This window comes from Eretmochelys imbricata, chromosome 7, assembly GCF_965152235.1.
Source record: "Eretmochelys imbricata isolate rEreImb1 chromosome 7, rEreImb1.hap1, whole genome shotgun sequence".
In the NCBI taxonomy this organism is placed as follows: Eukaryota; Metazoa; Chordata; order Testudines; family Cheloniidae; genus Eretmochelys; species Eretmochelys imbricata.
The window spans coordinates 2305151-2331771 of record NC_135578.1 but is presented as its reverse complement, the minus strand read 5'-3'; the positions used below and the strand labels follow the sequence as shown (position 1 = coordinate 2331771).

At 40.9% G+C, this 26621-nt stretch overlaps 1 protein-coding gene across 13 annotated transcripts in view; it reads left to right on the top strand.

Moving 5' to 3' along the window:
* CFAP20DC (CFAP20 domain containing) overlaps window positions 1-26621 on the top strand; it is a 182754-nt gene that overhangs the window by 75767 nt on the left and 80366 nt on the right. For 8 of the 13 annotated variants that reach the window (XM_077821928.1, XM_077821935.1, XM_077821934.1 and 5 more), the window contains 3 exons: window positions 2370-2534; window positions 14835-14974; window positions 16611-16791. In XM_077821928.1, coding sequence (XP_077678054.1) covers window positions 2370-2534; window positions 14835-14974; window positions 16611-16791 — 486 coding nt within the window. The remainder of the gene's footprint in view (window positions 1-2369; window positions 2535-14834; window positions 14975-16610; window positions 16792-26621) is intronic. The other 5 variants (XM_077821929.1, XM_077821940.1, XM_077821931.1 and 2 more) reach the window with 3 other exon arrangements.

Genomic DNA, 26621 nt, shown 5'->3' with positions numbered 1-26621 from the left:
CAGTAGCAAATTGGTTAGCTACTGACTGGTAGCAACTGGAAGTGGCGAGCTGCCAGTTGGCAATGGCCACATGCTTCTCCACGCAGAGAGGGGTGTTCAGGTGAGCTCCATCCAGACGTATTGGAAAGTACCTGCTGTTCGCCTGAAATTCTGGCACCACCACTGGTCATCTCTGGACTGCATCGCTATCCTCTCCCAGCACTGCCAGCTGCCTTTCTAAAAGATATGCTCTAGATCAAACAAAAGTTATGCGCTTGTAATGTGTCTGGATAACAAACTAGCAACTTCGTTTTTTTAAAAAGTTGCTATTGTGGGGGGTTCACAATTTCTTCATCCAGACCTAAGCATTAAAGTAAAAAATAATTTATCTTTACGAAAGGAAGAGGTAGAGTTTGAAACACTGACTCCCATTTTTTAACCAGCATTTTCCAGATGCAACTGCTGCAGGGCTCTCTATACAGAACTACATCATGAAACTACACAGAAGATGTAGTTCTGTATAGAGAGCCCTGCAGTACTCCAGCCTACTGTACCCCTTTCAGGATGCTGATTTGTTTTATGTACTCCAACTCTCACCTCACTGAAAAACTACTTGCTTACAAAATTAGAAATTAAAAATAACAAAAGTGTCACAGCACACTATTACTGAAAAATTGCTTACTTTCTCATTTTTTGCCATATGATTTGTGATGGGGCAAGGCCAGATGGCTATAGAAAAGTAGTGGGAGATAGATATATTAGCTCCAGGCTAAACAAATCTCTGGTACCAGGATAAGTGAAATGGCAGCTGCTCCAGGTCAGTTAAGACACCTGGGGCCAATTAAGAACTTTCCAGAAGGCAGGGAGAAGGCTAGGTTGATTGGGAAACCTGAAGCCAATCAGGGGCTGGCTGAATCTAGTTAAAAGCCTCCCAGTCAGTCTGGTGGGTGTGCATGTCAGGAGCTGTGGGAGGAAGTTGCGCTGTTGGAGAGGCTGAGTAGTACACACCATATCAGGCACAAGGAAAGAGGCCCTGAAGTAAGGCTGAAGTGGAGCTTGAGGAATTGAGGGCTGCTGTGGGGGAAGTAGCCCAGGGAATTGTACATGTCATGTTTCTAAAAAGTCAGCTACCATAGCTGATACTATTAGGGTCCCTGTGCTGGAGCCCGGAGTAGAGCATGAGTCCGGGCTTCCCCCCGCCCCCCTTTGTCCCCTGATTAATCACTGAGACTGGGAGACAACAGAGACTGTGCAAGGAAGGATAACTTCTCCTCACCTCCCTCGCTGGCTTATGATGAAAATAGCTCAGTAGACTGTGACCTTTGTCTCTAGAGAGAGAAGGGTTACGTGGAGAGTTACAGTGAGCCTCTGAGGCTAGGAAAATCCACCAGGAAACACAGGACCCACAGAGGCAAGGACAGAGCTTTGTCACAGATTATAAAATAAATCAATCGGAATACATTTCAGTGTGTATATAGAGCAGCATAAACAAGTCATTGTCTGTATGAAATTTTAGTTTGTACTGTCTTCGCTAGTGCTTTTTATGTAGCCTGTTGTAAAACTAGGCAAATATCTAAAGGAGTTGATGTACCCCCTGGAAGACATCTGCGTACCCCCAGAGGCATGCATGCCCCTGGCTGAGAACCACTGGTGTAGAAGGTGGTTTAGTTAGGTATTTCGACATCTCTATGGCCTTAATTGTGGAAACTACTAACTGGGAGCACAAAAACAGACCCAGTTAATCAAGGTGGAAAATTTGGCTATTAGCATCTGTAGAACAAACATTTCCTAGTAAATCTAAATTATTTCAGGGTATAGTTGCATCTTCCTAATCTGCTCACACACCTTTTTTATTGTTAAAATAAACTAATAAAAACTACTGTTTGTACCTACCTGAGCTAAGTTTAATACTAGAGTTTTGCAGTATTTACTAGCAATTCAATATTTGCTACTTTAGCAATTGTACCAGCGATCAGTGCAGTATTCTGATGCGCAGCATGTCTGAAAATCAGAAAACTGAAGTATTAGAACGGAAACTAAACGTTTGTCAAAATAATGAACAAAGAACATTTTGTGACCATAGCTTTGTTTACTTACTAAACCACGGAATTCATTTACTCACCGTGGCTATCCCAGTTGTTTGCACAAGCTAGAAAGTTTAACTAGTTAACATTTGGGCCCTAATCAACTTGACAGTGTTGTTTTAGAATTAACAAGAACATTCTTTGAAAAATCTATAGTTGCACAAGCTTTTCAGTGACTACGATGTGTTATAAATATGTCCAATCACATAAACTGGCCTTTATAGCCCAAGTAACAAATAATTTAATCCTACTGCATTTCTGACCACGTTAGTTATAAAAAAGTGAAGTCTTTGTCTTTAATTCCAGATATATTTGGTCTTCCATTCACAGCTAATGACCCCACAGATACTATTCCTCGAACCTGCCAGCTAAATACAGATGTGCCACAAGTCACACAACTGCTGAACATGACTAAACTTCGCCAACCAGAAATAAGATTTGGAGGTCGTCCCTTAACTTCATCAGAATCAGGTATACTGTCTTACTAAAATTACTCTGTGTGTGTGTGTGAGAGAGAGAGAGAGAGAGAGAGAGTAATATAATGTGCATACAGTTTGATGTGTCCTATAACACATTTTAAGGGTCCAGTTTTCTCTCCTAGGCACCAGTTGTACATGCCTAAAATTGTATGCACACACAAATGCACCTACATTTTGTAGGTGCAAGGATGCGTGCAGACTTGAAGAATTCTAACACGCATGCTTGCAAAGTCCTGGGATTTAGAAGCACAAAACCCATTAGAATGAGTTTTTGTAGGTGGAAATTCTAATGTTTGTATGCTCAGTTGTTAGAATTTTACAAGTGTACACATGGGTGTTTTGCCAGTAGAATAACAAAGCATCTGGAAGATCATAGAAGATTAAGGTTGGAACAGACTTCAGGAGGTCATCTAGTCCAACCCCCTGCTCAAAGCAGGACCAACACCAACTAAATCATCCCAGTCGGGTCTTTGTCAAGTCGGGCCTTAAAAACCTCTAAGGATTGAGATTCCACCATATCCCTAGGTAACCCATTCCAGTGCTTCACCACCCTCCTAGTGAAATAGTGTTTCCTAATATCCAACCTAGACCTCCCCCACTGCAACTTGAGACCATTGTTCCTTGTTGTGTCATCTGCCACCACTGAGAACAGCCAAGCTCCATCCTCTTTGGACCCCCCCCTCCAGGTAGTTGAAGGCTGCTATGAAATCCCCCCTCACTCTTCTCTTCTGCAGACTGAACAAGCTCAGTTCCCTCAGCTTCTCCTCGTAAGTCATAGTCACTGCTCACTAATCCTTTTTGTTGCCCTCTGCTAGACTCTTTCCAATTTGTCCACATCCTTTCTGTAGTGGGGGGCCCAAAACTGGATGCAAAACTCCAGGTGTGGCCTGACCAGTGCTGAATAGAGGGGGAATAATCACTTCCCTCAGTCTGCTGGCAATGCTCCTACTAATGCAGGCCAATATGCCATTAGCCTCCTTGGCAACAAGGGCACACTGCTGATTCGTATCCAGCTTCTTGTCCACTGTCATCCCCAGGTCCTTTTCTGCAGAACTGCCACTTAGCCAGTCAGTCCCCAGCCTGCAGCGATGCATGGGATTCTTCCGTCCTAAGTGCAGGACTCTGCACTTGTCCTTGTTGAACCTCATCGGATTTCTTTTGGCCCAATCCTCCAATTTGTCTACGTCACTCTGGATGCTATCCCTACCCTACAGCGTATCTACCTCTCCCCCCAGCTTAGTGTCATCCACAAACTTGCTGAGGGTGCAATCCACCCCATCATCCAGATCCTTAACGAAGATGTTGAACAAAACCGGCCCCAGGACAAACCCCTGCGGCACTCCGCTTGATACTAGCTGTCAACTAGATATCGAGCCATTGGTCACTACGGGTTGTGCCCGACGATCTATCCACCTTATAGTCCATTCATTCAATCCATACTTCTTAATGAACTTCATGAACTGCTGTGTTTAACCAGCATGGATTCTGAAATGGAAAATCATTTCTCACTGATCTGTTAGAATTCTTTGAATGGGTCAGTAAAATAGTGCATGAAGAAAAACTTTTTGACGTAATTTATTTAGACTTCTAAAAGACGTTCTGTGAGGTTCTGCAAAAAAGGCTAAAAGCTAATAAAGACTCTAAGTAATCACAGGGTGAGAGTGACAAAGTACTGTCTTAGATCAAGAACTGGCTAAGAGACAGAAAGCAAAGAGGATTCAATTTTCATCATGGCAAGATGTTAACAGAGGGGCCTCAAGATTCTAGGCTCGAGCCCGTGGTGGTGTTCAATATATTTATTAATGAACTGCAAAGGTGAGTGAATAATGAGGTAGTAAAATTTTCAGATGACATCATTTAGGTTGGTCAGAGCCAGAGAGGACTGCGAAGAACTTGAAAGAGACCTAAAAGAGCTTGGTGAACGGGCAACACAATGAAGCTCAGTGTCAATAAATGCAAAGTAATGCACATTGGAGGAAAAAAAATTGGAGGAAAAAAACTACTCTTATACTTTACTAGTTTCTAATTTAACTGTTGCAACCCAAGAAAGGGATCTGAGCATCATTATAAGCAGCTCAGTGAAAATGTCTGTTTAATGCACAGCTGCAGTCTAAAAAGCTAACAGGATGTTATGCTGCGTAAGCAATGGGATGGAGAACAATAGTAAAAATATTATAATGCCTTTATTTAAATCAATGGTGTATCCTTCCCTGGATTACTGTGTGCACATTGACCAGCCCATCTCAAAAAGAATATTGTGGAACTAAAGGGGTTCAGAGAAGAGCAACAGAATGATCAAAGACCTGGGTTAGCCAGTCTCTAACTCAAGGGTGGCCAACCTGAGCCTGAGAAAGAGAGCCAGAATTTACAAATGTATATTGCCAAAGAGCCACAGTAATACATCAGCAGCCCCTCATGAGCTCCCCCATTCCCCCGCCCTCCCAGAGCCTCCTACCCACTGGCAGCCCTGCCGATCAGCGCCTGCCTCCCTCCCTCCGCACACCTCATGATCAGCTGTTTCGTGGCATGCAGGAGGCTCTGGGGGGGAGGGGGAGGAGTGAGGGCACAGCAGACTCGGGGGCCGGGGCGGGAAGGGGTGGAGTGGGGGCAGGGCCTGGGGCAGAGCCGGGGGTTGAGCCGTGAGCCCCCCCCCGGCACTCTGGAAAGTTGGCGCCTGTCGCTCCAGCCCCGGGGTCGGTGCCTGGACAAGGAGCCGCACAGTAACCTCTGAAGAGCCGCTTGTGACGAAGTGGGGCTGTTCTTAATGGTTCCTCTGAATAGTGTGGGGGTGCCTCAGTTTCCCCTAGGCAGTTCTTAAGTATCTAGGGGGTGGGGTAAGGGTGTATGATCATTGCAGAGCCCTAGAGGGCAGGTGTGTGCAGGGGTCTGGACACAGAGAATGGCCAACACCCTGTTTCCTGGCAACTGATGGCCTGGGCCCTTCCCCCCTGCAAGGTGAGAGCTGAAGGGTTGGAGAACAAAGGAATCAGGTGACCACCTGGCCCGGGAAAGGAACAAAGCCCAGAGGAGGAGAGGCTGGAGGGGGTTTTCAGTTTGGGGCTGGCTGGGACATGGAGTGAAGTGCAGACGTGGTTGTCTGGCTCACTGCCCCCCAAAATGGACCCAGCTGAGGGGTCCTGTTCTCTGCACCTGCAAGCTCTGTTTTAGACCATGTTCCTGTCGTCTAATAAACCTTCTGTTTTACTGGCTGGCTGAGAGTCACGTCTGACTGCGAAGTTGGGGTGCAGGACCCCCTGGCTTCCCCAGGAGCCCCGCCTGAGCGGACTCGCTGGGGGGAAGCGCACGGAGGGGCAGAGGATGCTGAATGCTCTGAGGTCAGACCCAGGAAGGTGGAAGCTGTGTGAGCTGTGTGTCCTGAAGACAGGCTGCTCACAGAGAGGAGACTTCCCCAGAGTCCTGCCTGGCTTCATGGGGAGCAGTTCCAGAGCATCGCCCAGGGACTCCGTGACACCGCATGTGCCCCAGAGCCCCAGGTTGGCCACCTCTGCTCTAACTATTAGAGATCAGGATGAGACCTATAATGGGGGAGCCAGATTGTTCTGCCTACTTCGGGATTCTGCTGTCCTCTGAATCATATGGTTCTGGCCACTGTCAGAGTCAGGATACTGGACTAGATGGACCCTTGAAATGTTCCCTATGGCAGTCCCTATGTTAATATGTTTGCATCTGCAAAGTGCAGGGGTATGTATGCAAAATGTTGTGTATACCGAATGTGACAGGGTCGGGCCGGATGGCTACAGGAGAGTAATAGAAGGCAGATATATTAGCCCCAGGCTAAGTAGGTCCTTTTTCCCTGGGTAAGGTAACAGGGAAGGTTCCAGAACAATCAGGAACCTTCTGGAGACAATTAAGACAGACAGGCTGATTAGAACACCTGCAGCCAATCAAGAAACTGTTAGAATCAATTAAGGCAGGCTAATCAGGGCACTTGGGTTTAAAAAGGAGTTCACTTCAGTTTGTGGTGTGCGTGTGAGGAGCTGGGAGCAAGAGGCACTAGGAGCTGAGAGTGAGAACACGGACTGTTGGAGGACTGAGGAGTACAAGCATTATCAGACACCAGGAGGAAGGTCCTATGGTGAGGATAAAGAAGGGGTTGGGAGGAGGCCATGGGGAAGTAGCCCAGGGAGTTGTAGCTGTCACACAGCTGTTCCAGAAGGCACTCTAGACAGCTGCATTCCACAGGGCCCTGGGCTGGAACCCGGAGTAGAGGGCGGGCCTGGGTTCCCTCCAAACTCCTGGTCATACACAGGAGGAGTTGACCTGGACTGTGGGTTCCCAAAAATGGCCAAACTGAGGGCTGCCGTGAAGCGCCAAGGCGAGCAAATCCATCAATAAGCTCAAGACCCACCAAGGTAGAGGAGGTACTTTGTCACACCAAGTAGAGGTTAGGCTGCTGAAAAACTGAAACTGAAATTGACTGCATTATTAATTAATTTTTTTTATACCTGAACTAAAAATTCTTGATCGAAATTGTAGTCGAGCTTGTCCATTGATAAGCAGATGTGCATCACTATGTGTCTTAGCAAGGATCTGAACACAGAATCGCATTAAATGATATCCTCCATTTCATTTCCTAAACACCTACACACGATTTAAATGCCATCTAAAGTATAGGCAGTATACCATATTCTGGTAATCGCTTTTCAGGCCAAATCCTGCTCCCACTGAAGTCAGTGGTAAAACTCACATTGACTCGAGAGGGAGCAAAAGTAGGCCCATGGTGGTGTACACTTTTATTATCCAAGAATAAAGACTGATTAGAATACAAACTTAAAAAACAGATGATCTTTGAATATAAATAAGTGTCTTCACTTGTACAATAGCATATGCTTGCATAAATTGTAACATTTGCTTCCAAATGTACATGCAGTATGAGGAAAAAACAGAAAATACTGGCATGCACATTGCATGGGTCCTTTTTCAGGATTTTTATTTCATTAACAGATTACAGTTTTTCCAAAATTAAGAGCATGTTGTTGCTTCAAAATTGTCATGTAGGAGTAATTTTCTTGAATTACAAATAGAGATGTAACCTGTTCAAGAGCAAGAGTGTTTTGAATGTTTTCAATTAAATTAATAAAACCAGCATGTATCCAGTAAATCATTGTGTCCAATTTAACTAAAAATTTACACTGTTAATTCCTTCAATTCCCAACCCACATTAAGTAATGGCTGTCAGTCAATGTAGGACTGTAGGAAGTAATTTTTTTTTTCATTAATGAGACCTCAGTTTAATTGAACACAGAATCAAGTCTGGTTATTTAAATTGAGTAGTTCAACTCACTAATGACAAGATGTAGTGGTCCACTAAGCACAGCTCAAAACCAGTAATTTACTTAAAAATTAGTACTCTATTTGCCTGAGTGCTTTCATTTCCACAGCAGCAACATTGTGGGTTGTTTTTTTTCTTTGCTTTAAGTAAGGGCAGCCATGTTTCTTTTGGACTGTATGTCAATATGAAACAGGAAAGTATCCTGGAACATGTTATCTGGGCACCTCTTCTAAGAAATACAAGCAAGCTGTGTTTGCCGTAATGTGTTTTGAAACAAAGATGCATACAGTATGGGAAGATTCATATGTCCTCCTACAGCAGATTTTTATTCCAATTTTGTTCCAGTTTTCCCCGTCTCTTCACCTTTTTTATGAATTTATAAACTTTTCAGTAACCAGATAAGGTACTAAAAGATTATATCTGAGAAGTAGAACACATATCTTGGACGTCTAACATATTGAAAGCTAATGAAAATGAGGTAGGATCAGAGGCTAAAATAGGGAAAGAACAAATTAAAAAATACTTAGACAAGTTAGCTGTCTTCAGGTCACCAGGGCCTGATGAAATGCATCGTAGAATACTCAAGGAGCTGACTGAAGAGATGCCTGAGCCATTAGTGATTATCTTTGAAAAGTCATGGAAGACGGGAGAGATTCCAGAAGACTGGAAAGGGGCAAACATAGTGCCAATCTATGAAAAGGGAAATAAGGACAACCCAGGGAATTACAGACCAGTCAGCTTAACTTCTGTACCCAGAAAGATAATGGAGCAAATAATTAAGCAATCAATTTGCAAACACCTAGAAGATAATAAGGTGATAAATAACAGTCAGCATGCAGAATTTCTCAAGAACAAATCCTGTCAAACCAACCTAATAGCTTTCTTTGACAGGGTAACAAGGCTTGTGGCTGGAGGGAAGCAGTAGATGTGTATAGTATATCTTGATTTTAGTAAGGCTTTTGATACTGTCTCACATGACCTTCTCAAAAACAAACTAGGGAAATGCAACCCAGATGGAGCTATTGTAAGGTGGGTGCATAACTGGTTGGAAAATGGTTCCCAGAGAGTAGTTATCAGTGGTTCACAGACAAGCTGGAAGGGCATATGAAGTGGGGTCCCGCAGGGATCAGTTCTGGGTCTGGTTCTGTTCAATATCTTCATCAGTGATTTAGATAATAGCATAGAGAGTACACTTATAAAGTTTGCAGGTGATACCATCGTGACCGAATCCTTAGGGTGAAGCCTGGGACTGTGGGACTGCTGTGCCCCCTTAACTCTCCAGCCTGAGCTGTCTCTCTCAGTGCTTTGTAGTCAAAAGCAGCAAACCGCTCCAGGCTCTGTTATCACACAGCACAACCATATGTGGAGCCCCACACCCAGCTAGATGGCATGAATGCTCCCAGAGCCACTCATGAAATCACACAGAGAAAGGCACCAGCCAAATCCCCCCAGCTCCCAGCCTTGTACCTCAGGAATATACCGTCTTGCACTGTTCAAGACCCTTTCTTGAGCAATGCAAGTTTATTAATTGGTTCACCACTTCAACAATGGAAAGTGGATATACACCAGCCTTTGTAAACCTGAGCAGATTTTCCAAGCAAATCAGGCAAACTCACTGATAAAGATACAGTAAAACAAGTTTATTGATTACAAAAGGTAAATTTTAAGTGATTGATAGGCAAAGTCAGAGTGGCTAGCCAAGGAGCAGCCCTGGACCCCACTGGACCCTCTGCGGGGCCAGCTGGGCCAGCAGCCCTAGACCCCATCATCTGCCAAGAATACTGTGGGACACCATATTAAAAGCTTTGCTAAAGTCAAGATTTATCACATCCACCGCTTTCCCCATATCCGCAGAGCCAGTTATCTCATCATAGAAGGCAATCAGGTTGGTCAGGCATGACTTGCCCTTGGTGAATCCATGTTGACTGTTCCTGATCATATTCCGCTCCTCCAAGTGCTTCAAAATGGATTCCTTAAGGACCTGCTCCATGATTTTTCCAGGGACTGAGCTGAGGCTGACTGGTCTGTAGTTCCCCGGATTCTCCTTCTTCCCTTTTTTAACGATGGGCACTATTGGCCAGGTCCACAGTTCCTCAAAAAGCCTCGTGATTGGAGGGCACAAAGGTAAGACTCGTGGCATAAAGAGAGAATTCCTCTTCTGCATTGGTAGAAGACGAAACATTGTTGGGACAGGGACTAACAGGTCAAAAGAAATGCCAGACTTACAGCGGCAGTCATTTCTGTAACCATCCCTTGAACCTGCTTCACAATGGACTGAATGAACTACAAGAGCTCAGACAAGTTGATAGGCTGTACCCTGATGCCAGCCAAACCCCCTTCCACCCTTCTCTTCTGGTTCCACTGCCCCAGCAGTTATCAGGAGTAAGGGGTTCAGTCACACTAGTTTCACAGGTGAGACTATCTGCTCTGGAGCAGCTGGAGTGGTCTCATGGAGTTTAGATTTCCTGCCCAGGGTGAAGTTGCTGTAACAGTAATGCTTGAAGCAGGAGCAAACTCTTGCAGCTGAGTGCTGCAGCACTTCAACTGTACTCTGCTTTCTTGCTGTCCCCTGCAGGAGAACAGTTCAGGGCAGACCTTTTGGGAGTTTCCTGACCGCACCACTGCTTGAGACTTATATCTGAAATTAGGGGCAAAAGGGTCAAGTAGGATGTGCACATCTGGAATCCTTCAGTGTTCAAGCTACTCTTAGTACCTAGATGTGTTCAGTACCCAGTTTAACAGCTTGTTCTAAAGAAGTTGCCACCTTTCCTGGCATTTGAACCAAACACAAGTCTGTCCTGTTCATGCATGCTCTTGATAATGTGGGAGAAGGGATGCTTCTAAAATTCCCTTTTAAACCGACTCCCTTTTATTTTAACCAAGGCTTATACTGTTTTCTTTACTCACAAAGCTCTTCTATCACCTGCATTCATTTTGTGTCTAATGTCAGATGCTTTTGCAAATTCTTAACCTTTTGCCCCGTGCTGAATCAACTCTCAGTCAATGAGGGTTCATCTTACACTACTGAAGTTAATGGTAGTTTTTTTCATTTATTGTGTTCAGAGCAGGATTGGGCCCTTAATAGTTTTACTTGTTTAAACTGGTTTTTAACATCTTTTCATATGCAAGAATATTTATTTGAAAATCAGAGTAATACTCAAAGACAAATAATATTTGTAGTATTTTTTCCCTCAGAAATAGTCAAGCCAAAGTTCTGTTAAAAAGTTTCATACTAATTTTATTGTTAGATAGCAAAGAAAAGCCTGGAGTGTGACCTCTCCATGACAATAGATTGAAAAATCAGCACTTTTTGTTCAGGCTTTGGATGAGAGGGGTGTAAAAATTAAATGACTAAAATAATGAGAATGATGTATCTAGAGAGAAAAATGAATGCTTATTTTAAAAAGGACAATTAGACGGTGAGCCCTCAGGTTTTCCTATCTAACTACAAAGGCATAAAGCCCTTGGCAAAGTAGTAAAATAATTAATGGTAACATCCCTGACCTACACAAAGTTTTGGTTTTCGCTAACTAGAGAAAATGAAATGCCTTGAGCTGCGGGTTTAATCTAATCTTTGTTTTTAACCTTGTACTATGACTATAATATAAGTTCTCCCAGACACTCCTTTCAAAGTTCAGAAATCAGGCCTTCCTGCAAATGGAAGCTTTGATAAGTTTAAGCTTCAGTTTAATTAGAAACTTTTTCTTTTTATCCACTAAACTTCATTTTGTTTTACTAATCAAAAGCTCAAGTTATTTTTTGGTCATATCTTCTTTTAACTACACATATTTGTTCATTGTGGCAGATGTGTTGATGTAGGCAATTAATTGCAGTCAATTAATATGAACATAAACAGAGAATTTTCATGTTAATCAGCTTTTATAATTGGTGTGTGGGCAAAAGGCTTCCCAAAGTAGTCAGCAAATTAAAGAAATTGACAGTAAACTGAATGGGTCATCTAAGCTATAGAGATGGCAGCTGTTAATAGCAACTGAATGTCACTTCAGGAAGAGGAGAACAAGGAACTCATGGCATACAGGGACTTCTTTTGTTATGAGTAATACTAGTGAATGATGCTAGAGAGTGGTAAATATGTGGACTTGTTGACATTTCCTAGCTGAAAATGAAAGTCAGACTGATTTGAATTCAAATTTAACCAGTTCCACCATTGTAAAAACGATAAACGAGACTCTCAGAAATATGCTTTGGTATTACTTTATTGTTTTACAGAAATATCACATCTCAAAACAGAAAATTAGATGTTAATTTAGTCTGTGTTAAAAGAGAAGAGGGCGAGGGGAGAATGCTTTGTTTGTTTTTCTTAAAACAGCGTATTAGAGTAACTTTTTCTTTCTGAACTGCAATATTTTGTTGCCAAGACATCCTCGATCTTTATCAGCTCCTGAAGTGGTGATCCAATGAAATAAGAATCTTTGGGAATCTTTTTTAAAGCGCCTTACCTACAATTGTTCTCTGAAGATGAGCTATATTCCACTGCATAACCGCTTATCCATCTTTCACCACAAGACATTTTCAACGAAAATGTCCATCTACCTTTTGGTTTGGTTTGGTTTCTGACCAGCTATCAAGCTGGTTGACATTTTTCAGTTTTTTTCAAAGAAGTTAATTTTTTTAAATGTTCATGGGAAAAATAAGAGTAAAAAGTTTGAGCTGAAAAATTACCTGTGTATGTATTTGCAGGATTGGAGCCCAAATGTTGAAACTGAGGTGGCTCTATATCTTCAGATGGTAAAATTACACATAAATAATTCTTGTATCAGATGCTTTACAGAACTTGTAACTGATATCTTGACTGGCAAGCTACAGCTTTTATCTGAATTCTTTATGAATTTGAGCTGTTCCTTCTGCCTGTTTACAACATACACTTTATATTGTATTCCTTCAGTAATCATGCAGAGAAAAATGATACTTTTATTTACTTCTAACTCAGTTTTTAAACCACAGTATTTAAACAACTGTTTCAAGCTAAGAGTGTACAGAAATAACCTTATAATGTTGACTTGCTTCAAGTTGGGTGTGTCCGTTCCCAAGCTAACTGCGCCTCTGATTTATTTGTGACCTGCTTGAAGGCACATCACTTAGATCTCAGGGTCTAGCTGTCACCTTTCTCAGAGTGGAGTCCTGGGACACATTCCCTTCTTGGTTGAGAATTTAGGCTGCAGTTCCTCTTGCAATTCACTGTGATCACCTCAGGAAGTCTGAGTTCATTTCAGCACTTGCAGTCCATCTGTCTCAAGGGCAACGACAGAGTTAACCAATGACGAGCCAGCCTTCATAAAGAAAAGTATTAATTATCCAGAACAAAAATATTACACAAAAATACACCTTAAAAACAATAAACAGCTTATATGTATGTCTACCTTACCAGGTGTCCCCACTTACCACATGGAGACCCTGGCAGGTTTCAGAGTACTTCAGGGCCTCTCACAGGGGCTGTCCCTTTGGCCACAGTCTCACAACAGTTCTTGGGTCAGGTGAGATTGACCTCTCCCCACATCAGGGTGGTCATATTATCTTTTTCATTTATTTGTTTGAGCTGGGTCAAATTAGTATCGGCAATTTACCCCAGGGGCTGAGGCTTCTCCAGATTTGCTGCCTGTTTTAATTATTCCTGCTGGGAATAAAAGTTGGGAAACAGAGTCACGACCCCACTCTATTTAGGCTAAATCAATTTTCACCTTTATTTATACAATTTCAGACAGAATTATTGTCACAAATAGAGTCTGCATGTACAGTTATGCCAGACAAATAATAAGAGAAAACAGAATTGGTAAATGGGCCCAAGTTACCACATTCTGGGGCACCAGGAAGAAGTTCTACCTTCCATGATAGTCATCGCAGTCTCTGATCCCTTGGTCTGGTGCTTCAGTCCTGTTCTTCAGTTTCTGGTCTAATGTTTCTTGAGTTTGGATCCATATTCACTTAGGTCTTTTATGCTTTTCTGTATTACAGATTATGTAATCCTTGTCCGATAGGCTTTTCACACATCAACCCTTTTGATTTTATGTAACCCAGACATTATGCATGTACAAGCTTCAATTACCCCAATTCTGTATTTTTCCAACTGGTTTTGCAGTTTCTGGGTCATGTTTTTGTGTCACCCTGCTCTGGGTCTTCCCAGAAGAAAAAAGAAAGGGGGGGGTATTTATCATTACACGATATGTCTTCTTACTTATATCTTCCAACGCATGTGATCTTTTTTCTATCACCAATAACATTTTAAGCAGATTAGCAATTCTGTGTAAAGGATGAATTGACAATACCACACTTATGTCAGCAAGGACTTGGCATCAGTGTTACCTCATCTGTACTCATTCACTATACATTATTACAAATAATTAAAAATCTAGCTATCGAAGCTCTTAATCTTACCATTAACTATTTTTTTTTCTATTTCAATGGTATAACTAAGTATATGTGTATTATCCTTAGGAGAAGGCGTTATGGAAAACATGGTGATAGTTTATTGTCAGCATTTCTTATCTTCTTTAAACATGTCTTTTTCTTTCAAAGCCCAGGGCTTTGCTATTGAGTTGCTTTTAATGATGTCCCAACACTTCCCAGTGATTTTAGTTTCTGCAGGAAAACCTGTAACTCCCACATGGAGACAGAATACAATCCCTAGCCCATAGAGGTACATGAATCATTTATAATGATGATATAATATTCTTTGACTATTCCATGTGTTTATAGTATCTGTTGCACTGGGCACACTGTCAAATGGAAAAGGAAGGAGATACATTTGTATTTTGTCAGCAGTAATATATATACCTGTTGTGGTGTTAGAAAGATACATCAGTTATTTCTTGGAAGTATGATTTTTTCGTATATGATTTATGAAATAATTATTTAAATGAATAGAAAAGCAAGAATGAAGAAATAAGAATTTGCTGTTGTGTCACATACTGTGATATATCATGCTTATAAATATGTTCAGTCTAAAGCATCATGTTTGAAAAGGTGTCTTTCTTTTTTAAGTAGATCAGTTAATTAATAGAGGACAAGGCAGTACACACAACAGTAAAAATCAAGATGTGTCTCACATTGCATTTGGATCCAAGGTCCTCGGTCCACCTCCACCTTCTGGCAGAAGATTCAACACAAGGGTATCTGGAGAGGTAAGACGAAGGATTAAACTATCACAAAACCAGTACCACATATCTGAAAGGAACTATTACAGTTATTATCTCTTGAGAGCCAGACTCCAAATTATGTTTGTATATGATGGAAGAACAAAGGTTTTGCAAAAAGGTTTTCTTCAGAATTAATTTCTTTTCTCTTGAGTACATTTATTTTTCTCATAAAGTTTATTTTTAAAGTGCTAAATTTTTATGTTTTTGTAAGTAAAAGTAGGAATGAAGTTTGACAAAAGCAAGATTTTTCCATGTGTTTAAGTGGAATTTTTCCCTGATAAGAGGGCCACCATGCAAGAGGCAGACTCTCCATTCACATATGTAGTGAGTGGGTGATTCGTTGTGACAATGAATAGTGTTTGGGCTATGGAAAGAGAGCGAGAATAACTCTATAGCTTGGTGGTAGAGCGTTGACCTAGCAGATGGGAGACCAAAATTCAACTCCTTAGTCCAGTAATTATTTAATTATTTATACACAGCAGAATGCCTTCAACAGGAGAGACTGAGAGAAACCAGCTCCTCCAGAGAAGGAGCAGTGGTTCTTGAGAAGGGAAAGGGAGGAAAAATTGTGGTTTTTAGTCTGCTTAATAAAGTGTAAAGTGCCTTAATTCGTGCCATTATCAAAAGCTTAAAGTGTTAAAACTATGAATGATTAACATGTAGCAGACCCACATAAAAATATTAAATGCATTTTAATGGATCATCTATGCTACTATAAACACAAAAGATATCCCTAGCCTCTGCATAATAGTAGCCTCCTATTTGTAGCTTTTCACAACCGAGAATCCTCTGGTAGAGGTCGCACCAGTAATGTCACCTGATTCCTTTTGTAATTTCACCCATATCCTGATGCACATCTGTGATTCTCACCAGCAGTGTCCCATAAGATGCTATAAACATCTCCCTGCCCCTAGGGTATATGTCCCAACAACTGAGGACAGAACCTCCATGCAGAGGGAACCTGCTACAGGGTAAAATGCAGTGTAAGAGAAACTCCTTATAAGCCTCAGTGAGTGTCATAATAAATAACTGATGTTGTTATTGGCTTGAAATATCAGCTTTTTATGGATGAGAAAGGGAATCAACTTAAGCATGAGCTTAATTTTAAATTAATTCTGGCATGGCACATCTCCATCTTCCATTGCCTCCATTTCTTCCCCTCTCCTGTTAATTTTTCCCTCCCTTTCCCACCACATAGTTCTCTCTCTTATTTTCAAAGTATTTACACCTTTGCTGAAAAATTATCTAATGGTTACTTTTGGTACTCTCTGTCATTAACCCAGATGCAAGCACCATAGAGATCCCAAGTTTTTTGAGAAACTCATTTTGCTCAGCTGTATCCTAAAAGGCATTTTACGTGTAGGCAAAACTTGGTGGAGCTGAGGATTCCGAAGAAATCAGGCATTGGGCTTACAGTGAGAAAGTAGCTGTAAGCAAGGAAGAGGTGACGTGGGTACCTTGGTTATTTTTTTTTCCTGCAAAGTTAATGTAAAAAATAAAATGGGCTGAGGAAAATCTATTGTGAAAAATAAACTTTATCCAGAATCTGGTTTTAGTTCAGTTTAGAGAGCTAATCTTAAAGCTGTCATGTGACCTTTTATTCAGATTTTTTTTCTTAAAGATAACAAAGTCCTTGGGTAGCCGAAGTAGCAGATCATGCCAACAACTGACATTAGAAAAAGGAAGCAAGTCAATACGAGATACCAAGAGGTCTGGACTGTCTCCCTCACCGTTCTGTAAGGCTTTTGATCAAGGGGACAAAGAAAATATTCACCAAACAAATCAGATTACAAGTCAAAATGGTAAGAAACTAAAGTGAACAATATGTGAAGACTGATTGATAGCAATACTATCTAACAGCCATACTTTCCAGCTGCAAAAAGCTTTTGCATTTCACTTAAATGTGAGTCTCTTAATCTCTTGATTTTCATAATGTTTTTGCCAAGCTTGCTCGTTGTTGAAGACACTTGTGGTAAACAATGGTTTGTTGCCTTCCTATTTGATCCGACCACGAATGAAATCATAATGCTGATGGTGATACTATAGACGGGGCTGGTGGTGGTGGTACGGCGCTCTGACACGTTCCATGATAAGCCCCATTCTTTTCCGTTGCATATAACTTTCCCAAACTTCAACCATCTCCGCCAAAAATTTCCAGGCTTGCCTCAGGATGAATTATTTTTGGAAGTTTCGGTGAAGATAGTTCTGCCATCTCTGAAAATGGAGTGAAGGGAAACTAAGCTGTTTTATCCGTGTTGAAAATGTTTCTAACCGTTTGTGTGAAGAGTGCTAACAACTCCATGCTTTGGAGTAAGTATGTGAGATTTGGCAGGGGGTTATCTATGTGGGGCAGTGAGGGGCCTTTTGCTGTCCTCAGGAAAATTCAACACTATTTGGCCAAATTATAAGAGGCTGCCTGATTAAAAATAAAAATCCCCAAACATCCCATCTGCTGTGCGCCTCATCCCAACGCCAAGGAGCTCCCTATATGACTCTAGATAGCACACAAGCAAAGCAGCAGCTGCAACATACTCTCTGATCAGGAAGAACGTATGCTGTGCTGGGATCCAGGAGACCATGAATTCTAGCCTAAGCTCTTCAACTAAATTGCCAATAATTATGTTCACTTTACAGCCCTTATTATTGTGCAGTGCTTCATACCTCCTATCTTAGAGAAAAGCAAGTATAATTTTATACACCCACAACACACACACAATAGGTGGGGTAACTGAGCATTTACACCAGGTACTCTCTGAAACACCTGGAACTACAACCACAGGTCTAATATGGCAAACCCAAGCCTCATCCCTTTAGCAACGCTACTTTTCAGAAGGAATGTGCCAGATCTGTGTGTTTGGCTGTACTGCTTGTAACCACTAGATAACACTCCCTTCCAGAACAAGGAATAGAACCCAGCAATCCTGACTTCCTGCATTCTTCTGCTATCTAGCAACTAATTAAGTAAACCACTGGAAAAGGGTGTATGAAGTATCCCTCTCATGGCTTTTCCACAGAACACAGCATCCTACTACTGCTGATAATTACTCCTTTAGCTGTATACTATTTGTGCAAAAGTACCCTGCTTCATTCAGTGTATTGCAGACGGACAGTGAATGAGGCAGAGGTTTGCAGGAAGAGAGAGCATGTTCTCTTGTGTTTTAAGTCATCGGATTGAGACTCAGAAAAGCTTCTTTCTATTCCTGACTGTTCCTCAGACATCCTAGGTGATGCTTGGCAAGAGTAATACAAGCTATTGGGCTCAGTGCAGGGGTAACTGGGTGAAATTTTATGGCATATGATTAACAGGATGTCAGATTAGTTGATTTAATGGTCCCTTCTGACCTTAAACTGTATGAATGTATGATGTATATGCAAGGGGGGGTGAATAAAGGTTTCACAACCACCTTTAATTCTGTCATTTTCTAACTCCATGCTTGACTTTGCAGTCTTATTGTTCTTTTCACAAAGTTCTTTTGTGTGTAATTGTATTCATTTCTTTAGCACCAAGTCCAGCAGGAGACTCTGTGTTGTGAGGGAGTATAATGTTGTTAAATCACAAATATCACAAAGTAAGAAATAGAGACAGGACTAGCTAAGGGCTTGTCTACACAGTAAATTACTGCTCAGCAAGCCAGGGTATGAATCTACAGTGCACCAGCTTGCTGTACTATGTGGACCTTGCTACATCACTCTGAGAACCATCAGCAGACAAGAATGGACAGAGAAGATTATGTTTTTTAAAATGCTGGCAAAAAAAGACCTGAGATAATCAACCAATGGTACAGCACTAATTTTATGTTGTTTTACACCTGTGTTCTATCCAGAGTAAGAAACTCTCTCTCTGTTGTAAATTTCAAAGGATTCTGAACCGGTTCACATAAAATATAAATGTGTGTGCTGCAGGGTTTATGGAAATCAAACACTGTGCAACAGAATTGCTTTAGAGCATTGATAAAGATTTTCAGGATTAAGCAAAGAGTTGCATTAAAAAAAAAAACTCCATGCTTTCATGATTAAAGAGAAGGGAACTAAAAATAAATTATTCTTTCAATCCTTATTCAATTTAACACCAAAGAACCAAATCATTAAGAAAGTTAGAACTTTTACTCATTCTAGATAATAGTTTCTGGTTTTAATTCTTATGGTGCCTGCATAGGCCCAGTTTCATTTTTTAAAGCTGAGTGGTTAATACATATTATACCATTTACTCGTTAACAAAGAGTCAGGCTACTCATTATGTCTCCTGTTGTCTTCCTTCCCCTGCCAAAAACCTTTTCATAGACTTTCATACTTCTCTTGCAGTGTCTAGGCAAGCATGTTATTGTGACAAAAAAAATTACCTTACAGATACCTAACCCCAGTGTGGACAAGGGGAAATAGGTTACCTTGCATAATGACTTAGCCACTCCCAGTCTCTATTCAAGCCCAAGTTAATTGTATCCAATTTGCAAATGAATTCCAATTCAGCAGTTTCTCACTGGAGTCTGGTTTTGAAGTTTTTCTGTTGTAATATCGCAACTTTCATGTCTGTAATCGCGTGACCAGAGAGATTGAAGTGATCTCCGACTGGTTTATGAATGTTATAATTCTTGACATCTGATTTGTGTCCATTTATTCTTTAACGTAGAGACTGTCCAGTTTGACCAATGTACATGGCAGAGGGGCATTGCTGGCACATGATGGCATATATCACATTGGTGGATGTGCAGGTGAACGAGCCTCTGATGGTGTGGTTGATGTGATTAGGCCCTGTGATGGTGTCCCCTGAATAGATATGTGGGCACAGTTGGCAACGGGCTTTGTTGCAAGGATAGGTTCCTGGGTTAGTGGTTCTGTTGTGTGGTGTGTGGTTGCTGTTGAGTATTTGCTTCAGGATGGGGGGCTGTCTGTAGGCAAGGACTGGCCTGTCTCCCAAGATCTGTGAGAGTGATGGGTCATCCTTCAGGATAGGTTGTAGATCCTTGATGATGCGTTGGAGAGGTTTTAGTTGGGGGCTGAAGGTGATGGCTAGTGGCGTTCTGTTATTTTCTTTGTTGGGCCTGTCCTGTAGTAGGTGACTTCTGGGTACTCTTCTGGCTCTGTCAATCTGTTTCTTCACTTCAGCAGGTGGGTATTGTAGTTGTAAGAATGTTTGATAGAGCTCTTGTAGGTGTTTGTCTCTGTCTGAGGGATTGGAACAAATGCTATTACCAGCAGGAGAGTGGGGTGGGGGGAGAGAAAACCTTTTGAAGTGATAAACACCCATTTTTTCATGGTCTGTGTGTATAAAAATATCCTCACTGCATTTTCCACTTTTATACATCCGATGAAGTGAGCTGTAGCTCACGAAAGCTTATGCTCAAATAAATTGGTTAGTCTCTAAAGTGCCACAAGTACTCCTTTTCTTTTTGCAAACCTTAGAAAGGAAATTTGACTAGTTACTTAAAAATACTGTACAGAAACTGCTTACAAAAGAAAGGGAAATGCACCTATGTTACTGGTATCAAATCAAAGAACACAAACACCTCCACCCATCTCTGACCAAAATAATCTCTTTAACATTTACGTTTTAAAAACAAACAGTTTTTTAAAAATGAGCCAAATTAAAAACGACTCTTAAAAACATTACTGTATTCTCATCAAGGCACAAGACATTACAGGAATGAAGATAAGCCAACAGTTAAGTTCTCCGTGCTTTCCTATAAAAGAGTGAAGAGTGCAGAAACACTAAACTCCAGATTGCTGCCGCAGTCACTTAACCAAACAGGTTAGAGTTTCCAGAGTGTTTGTTTTTATTAACCAAGCTGTCAAAATACTCATCTGCTTGATTTTTTGCCTTCTTCTTGTTCACGAAAGGTGCTTTTTAAATCTTTTAATATGTTTTAAATTAAATCCTCTTTTGGTAGGACATACATTTCCAGCTGCAGTTACTAACCTGCAAATAGATCATTAAAAAGGGTAAGATCCTGCTGCCACTCAAGTCATGGGGAGTTTTGCCACTGATTTTAGTAGGAGAAATTGGGATGAAGCCCTGTATTGAAAAGGTTGCCTGAAGAGAACCATATTTTACATTTTTCAGTTCTCCAGATAAAGAAAATGTGTTTTATGTTGCCCTGTTCAGAATGAACGTTAACACTTTAAATAAAAGGAGTACTTGTGGCACCTTAGAGACTAACCAATTTATTTGAGCATGAGCTTTCGTGAGCTACAGCTCACTTCATCAGATGCATACCGTGGAAACTGCAGCAGACTTTATATATACACAGAGAATATGAAACAATACCTCCTCCCACCCCACTGTCCTGCTGGTAATAGCTTATCTAAAGTAATCTTCAGGTTAGGCCATTTCCAGCACAAATCCAGGTTTTCTCACCCTCCACCCCCCCACACAAATTCACTCTCCTGCTGGTGATAGCCCATCCAAAGTGACAACTACTTTGGATGGGCTATCACCAGCAGGAGAGTGAATTTGTGTGGGGGGGTGGAGGGTGAGAAAACCTGGATTTGTGCTGGAAATGGCCTAACCTGAAGATTACTTTAGATAAGCTATTACCAGCAGGACAGTGGGGTGGGAGGAGGTATTGTTTCATATTCTCTGTGTATATATAAAGTCTGCTGCAGTTTCCACGGTATGCATCTGATGAAGTGAGCTGTAGCTCACGAAAGCTCATGCTCAAATAAATTGGTTAGTCTCTAAGGTGCCACAAGTACTCCTTTTCTTTTTGCGAATACAGACTAACACGGCTGTTACTCTGAAACACTTTAAATATCGCTAGCGCTTTTTCATTTGTGGTTGTCTCCTATTAAAGGGTCCCCCGTATTACCTTATAGTATTGCCATTGCTGTTCATAATGGAAATTCTTCAGACTCGTAGCAGAGACCCACATAAACATATCTTCCCTTGCAGGTGTGCAATACTTTGACAAGGGCAAACTGTTTTTGAGCAAGGGAAGAAATAAAATGAATGAATATTGTTTCTAGTTTGTCAGTCTTATTTATGCAATGTTGAAACCTTCATTAAAATGTTAGGCTGCAATTAGAAGCTCTAGCATAAATCTGAGTGTATAGAGAAACTAATTAGATGTTTAGGTGATCGTTCTTGCATTTATCTTGTTTGCTGCAATATTGTGATTACACAGTAATCTACATATTTTCCTAAGACGATACACCAAATTATTCATTACAATTGATATGGAAATACTTGAGGTAAAAAGAGATGCCAGTATAATTAGTGGTTGAGAGATAAAAAGATTTGGTTTGGTCTAGAACACCCCATCTTTCACTTGTAGATAATTAATGATGCTGCATTAGCCACAGGTCTCACAAGTTGTTGAACTACATAACCAATGTAAAATGTCATTGTACAATCTTCTATATTTTCACACAGCATATTACCCTAGACATCAGTAATATAGTAAATAAGCTAATATATTTGCAGTTTGTTTGTGTTCAGCTTATTACTAAATTGAGTGCACTTAATGAACATCTCTGGAGAGCACCATTTGGCTTTTCCAAAAAAGGTAAACTTCTTAATTCTTAGCAAACAAAGGCAGTCTAGTGAAAGCAACGTGTTAGAAAAGTAAGGTTAAATGACCCTCTAGATACACAAGATCTTTTAAAATAGTCCTTTACACTTCTGCATTGCCTTTTGAAATTGGGATTTTAAACACTTTTTACATACATTCAGGTACGTATTATTACAGCCACTGCACTGAATATATGACATACAGGGAAGCTGCCAAATAATGTGTCAGGGTGGATGGATTTAAACCATGAAACCTTGATTTAAGCAGGAAACCCTGATTTAAATAATCAGTTTTAATATTGCTTTGCCTTTCTATTTTTTAATTATTTTCCTAAAGAAAAGCTGATTCTTGTTGGTTGATAACCATTAAAACATGTTGATTTGCAGCTAAATGTAGCCTTTACACTAAATGTTGTGCTTCTTTTTGCTAACCAGGAGGACAGACTGTAGCCCAGATTTTTAAAGCTAATGAGGCACTGTTGCTCTCACCATGGAACATCTAACTGTTTTAGGAGCCTAAATATCATTTTAAAAAGAGATTTAGGCATTTAGGATCCTAAATTCCATTGGCAGTCAATGGGATTTAGGCTCTTAAGTGCCTAAATCACTTCTGAAAATGAGATTTAGGCTCCTCAATGAGATAGGTATTGCAACACTAAGCATAGCAACACCTAATACCTTTTGAAATTTGCGCCTATATCTATATACGTTTATTTAAGCGACTGTATAGCTTAACTTACATTGGTTCTGATTCTTAATATTTACATTTTTATTTGTCAGAAATGGCGAATGATGCATTTTGTTATAGACTATTCATTTTTTACTTGTAATCTGAGTCAAGACCTGCTTGGATGGAAATTAAATGCACAAAAAGCATTTAAAGATTTTTTTGTATTCGTTAAATAAAACTACACTTAATGTGCTGTATAAAATTATCAAAAGTTTCTTTTTCTTTTTTTTCATATGGCTGATGTAGTTGTTGCTTGACATTTACAATTTTACATTGAGATGGTTAAGAAACATAATTACATCTACGTATTTCTGTGATGCCTCCTCCGTATTTGTGAATTGGGCACTGAGTTATTATATGTTCCATGGTCTGTTATGGGTGACCTGAGTCGCACACTGGAGAGTCTTTAATTTTCCATCTCTATAGCAAGTATCTGCATCTGCCATGGTTTGTGTGGATACGGTTTAGGGTTGCCCATGATCTTTGTGAGAGATCGAAATCAGGGATCTTCTGCATTGGGTCTTTCACAAGGTGTTTATTTGTGACTTCTTGTGAACTGTGTTCAGCTTTCAAAGCTTCATCAGGGTTGAAGTTACATTGTTGAAGGTTAAATGTGTATGTCCAAAAGGGTTTACGCGACTTCAAGCAGTGGTGAGGGACATTGTTAAGGTCCTGGTGGATGGGAAGATGTTCATTTTCCAAGATCCTCTGGAATTCCCATAGGTTGCAGCATTGCAATGAATGGATGGGAAAGCAATATGTGACAGCACTGGAAGACCAAGGTGTTGGGGTCAATTTGAGGGTTCCAGGATGTACCGCATTGCAATGGTTAGTTGGACATCATCAGGTCAAGTATGGCTACTTTTGCTCCATACTGGTGTTCAGTACTCAGCTACCGAGTACACAAGGGCCATCGCTGATGTCTGTAACACTAATGCTCCCCAGCTTGTGACACTAATGCTCCCCAGCTTGTGCTTGCCAGTTTCTGGATCAGGTTGACCTTGTCGTCTTCTTGGCAGCTACCTTCTTCAGGTGGTTGTGGAAGGTTAGCTTCACTCCCAGATAGGTCGGAGTGGGGTCATGTCGCACAGTGTTGCCACAGAAGGTCACTTTCAGGGCACTTAGTCTTCCTGTTTTTCAGATGGAATGCAGTGACTGTTGTTTTGTGAGGATTTGGCTGGAGCCTCCATTTCTGGAAATATTCCTCCCTGGTGTTTAGGTCCTTGTTCAGGGTGGACTCGATGTCACTGAAGGTGGCTGCTTCCATTGCCAGGGCAACATCATCCGCATATGCAAATTTGCGTAGCTTCATTGGAGGCATGTCACTCGTGTAAGCATTGAAAAGCATTGGCATGAGATGTGAGCCTTCACACGGCCCATGCTGTTAAGTTAGAAATCGTGACTAATGCCATCAACCTGGTGATCGAACATTACTCAAAAGTCTCCCAGTCTTCAGAGCAACAACTCAAGCCACCATAATGGCCCTCTTCAGGGCCACGTAACATGCCAGATAGGTTCTGCAACAAGGATCCTCCAACTTAACATTTCCTGGACGAACTGCGAGTATCTTGCAAACGCGTTGAAGGCACATAACATCTACGTCCTTACACTCCAAGAAACCCACGTCTCCACTGATCAGCAGGCAGACTGCTACCTTACCCATCCATTATCAAAACCTATTTGGCATTTAAACTGTGATTTGTTAAACAAAGGAAATATTATCTGTAGATAGGAATTGAACGGACTGTTTCTGATCAACATGTCCTTCAAGATTTTAGAAGTTGTAGATCTTATCCTCTCACACCTAGTTTTTTATTCGTAGATTGAACTGAACTAGTTAAATAAACTGACCAGAAGAAAATATTCTCTCTGCATTTGCAGAAGAGGCCGCTGCTGTCACAAGCTGGTTTGAGGTACTTAGCCAGTGACTTCCACCAGTTCAGTGGGTTTGAGTTTCTTTTAAAACTTGCCAGCAAACACGTACTGTTTAATATTTTTTTAAATTAATTTAAATTATTGTAATATATTATAATTTAGGCCTTAACATATGTGTTAGTAATTCCAAATTAAATTTAAATAGGTTTATTTTTTAAAAAATAAACCTGTATTTAATTTAAATGTAAAAAACCTGATATTATAAAAAAATCATAGATTTTTTTTTTTTTCCGTCCTGGAATGTGTCCGACAGAGCCAGGTATGGGACCCTGGAGTGTGGCCTGTTGGCCAGTTCCCCTTCTCTAAACACTGGACAATAGTACTTATTGAAAGTTGCCTTTTTATATTTAGATCCTCCATTTATTCAAGATGGGCTTGACTCCACAGCCCCACTGCTCATGCTGTCTTCACCATCTTTTCTGCCAGTAGCTTTACAAGTTCTGCCTTTATAACAACCTATACCGCAGCTGGAAAACTGTGATTAATTTATCTGAAAGTTTTAATTAGCTCTGCAGCCATTTAAGAAATTAAAATCTCTTACACTGGGCTCCTTCCAGTGTTCTTGATGTAGACATGTTTTAATCCTTAAGGAGTGAACACACAACAGCGTTGCCCCATGTCAATAAAACTTGATCGTTTCAGATACAATTTCACAAAGTATTCCTGGTGAAAACTGAGTTTTACCTTTTGAAAATTTCAGATTGCTGGATAGAGCAAAATGGCTGTGAGATTTTCCTTCAAACCTCTATGCTATATGGATGACAGCTACTCTTTCTTTTCCATGAGCACAAGGTTTATAAATACATATACCCAGGATAATGTTGTCTCCAGCTGAATGTTTTATTTTCTCCTCACATAAACAGTTCAGCTTGGTCAGTGCACCTGTGGCTAAGGATGTAAATCTTGGCCAAAACATGTAAATTATATGAAATCTCACTTCATTTATTTTACTGCATAATATAATTTTTTTTGCAAGAATGAGAGCTTGAATCATTTCCACAGCTTGAATCATTACAATCACTTTTACCATACACACCCTGTTAGGCAGGTAAGTACTGGAGACAGTCTTTTTGGTTGTATCATTTTGAACCATTCATTGAGTTGAAAACTTTAATGCCACAGGCCAGGAGTCCTTGTACTTTTACCACCTGGATTCATAAAATCAGGCATGCTTTTTTGTGATGATCCCAAACCTTTAGGTCACATCCCATAATCCATTGTGGCTGCAAAGGATGATGGGATTGAGATCCTGGCAAAGAACAAAGTGGCTAGTTTTCTTAGAGGGTGCTGGATGCTGCTGGACAGTAGATCGTGCTGGGAGCAATGTGGGTAGTAGGTGCTGGGGCCTGGGTAGAGGGGGTGGATTCTTCGGGAGAGTGGGCACTGCTAGGGTGTTGGGGGAAGGTAGTGGAGCTTCAGTTCATCCCCGCTGGTCGCGCTGCATTCTGCTTCAGGGAAACGCC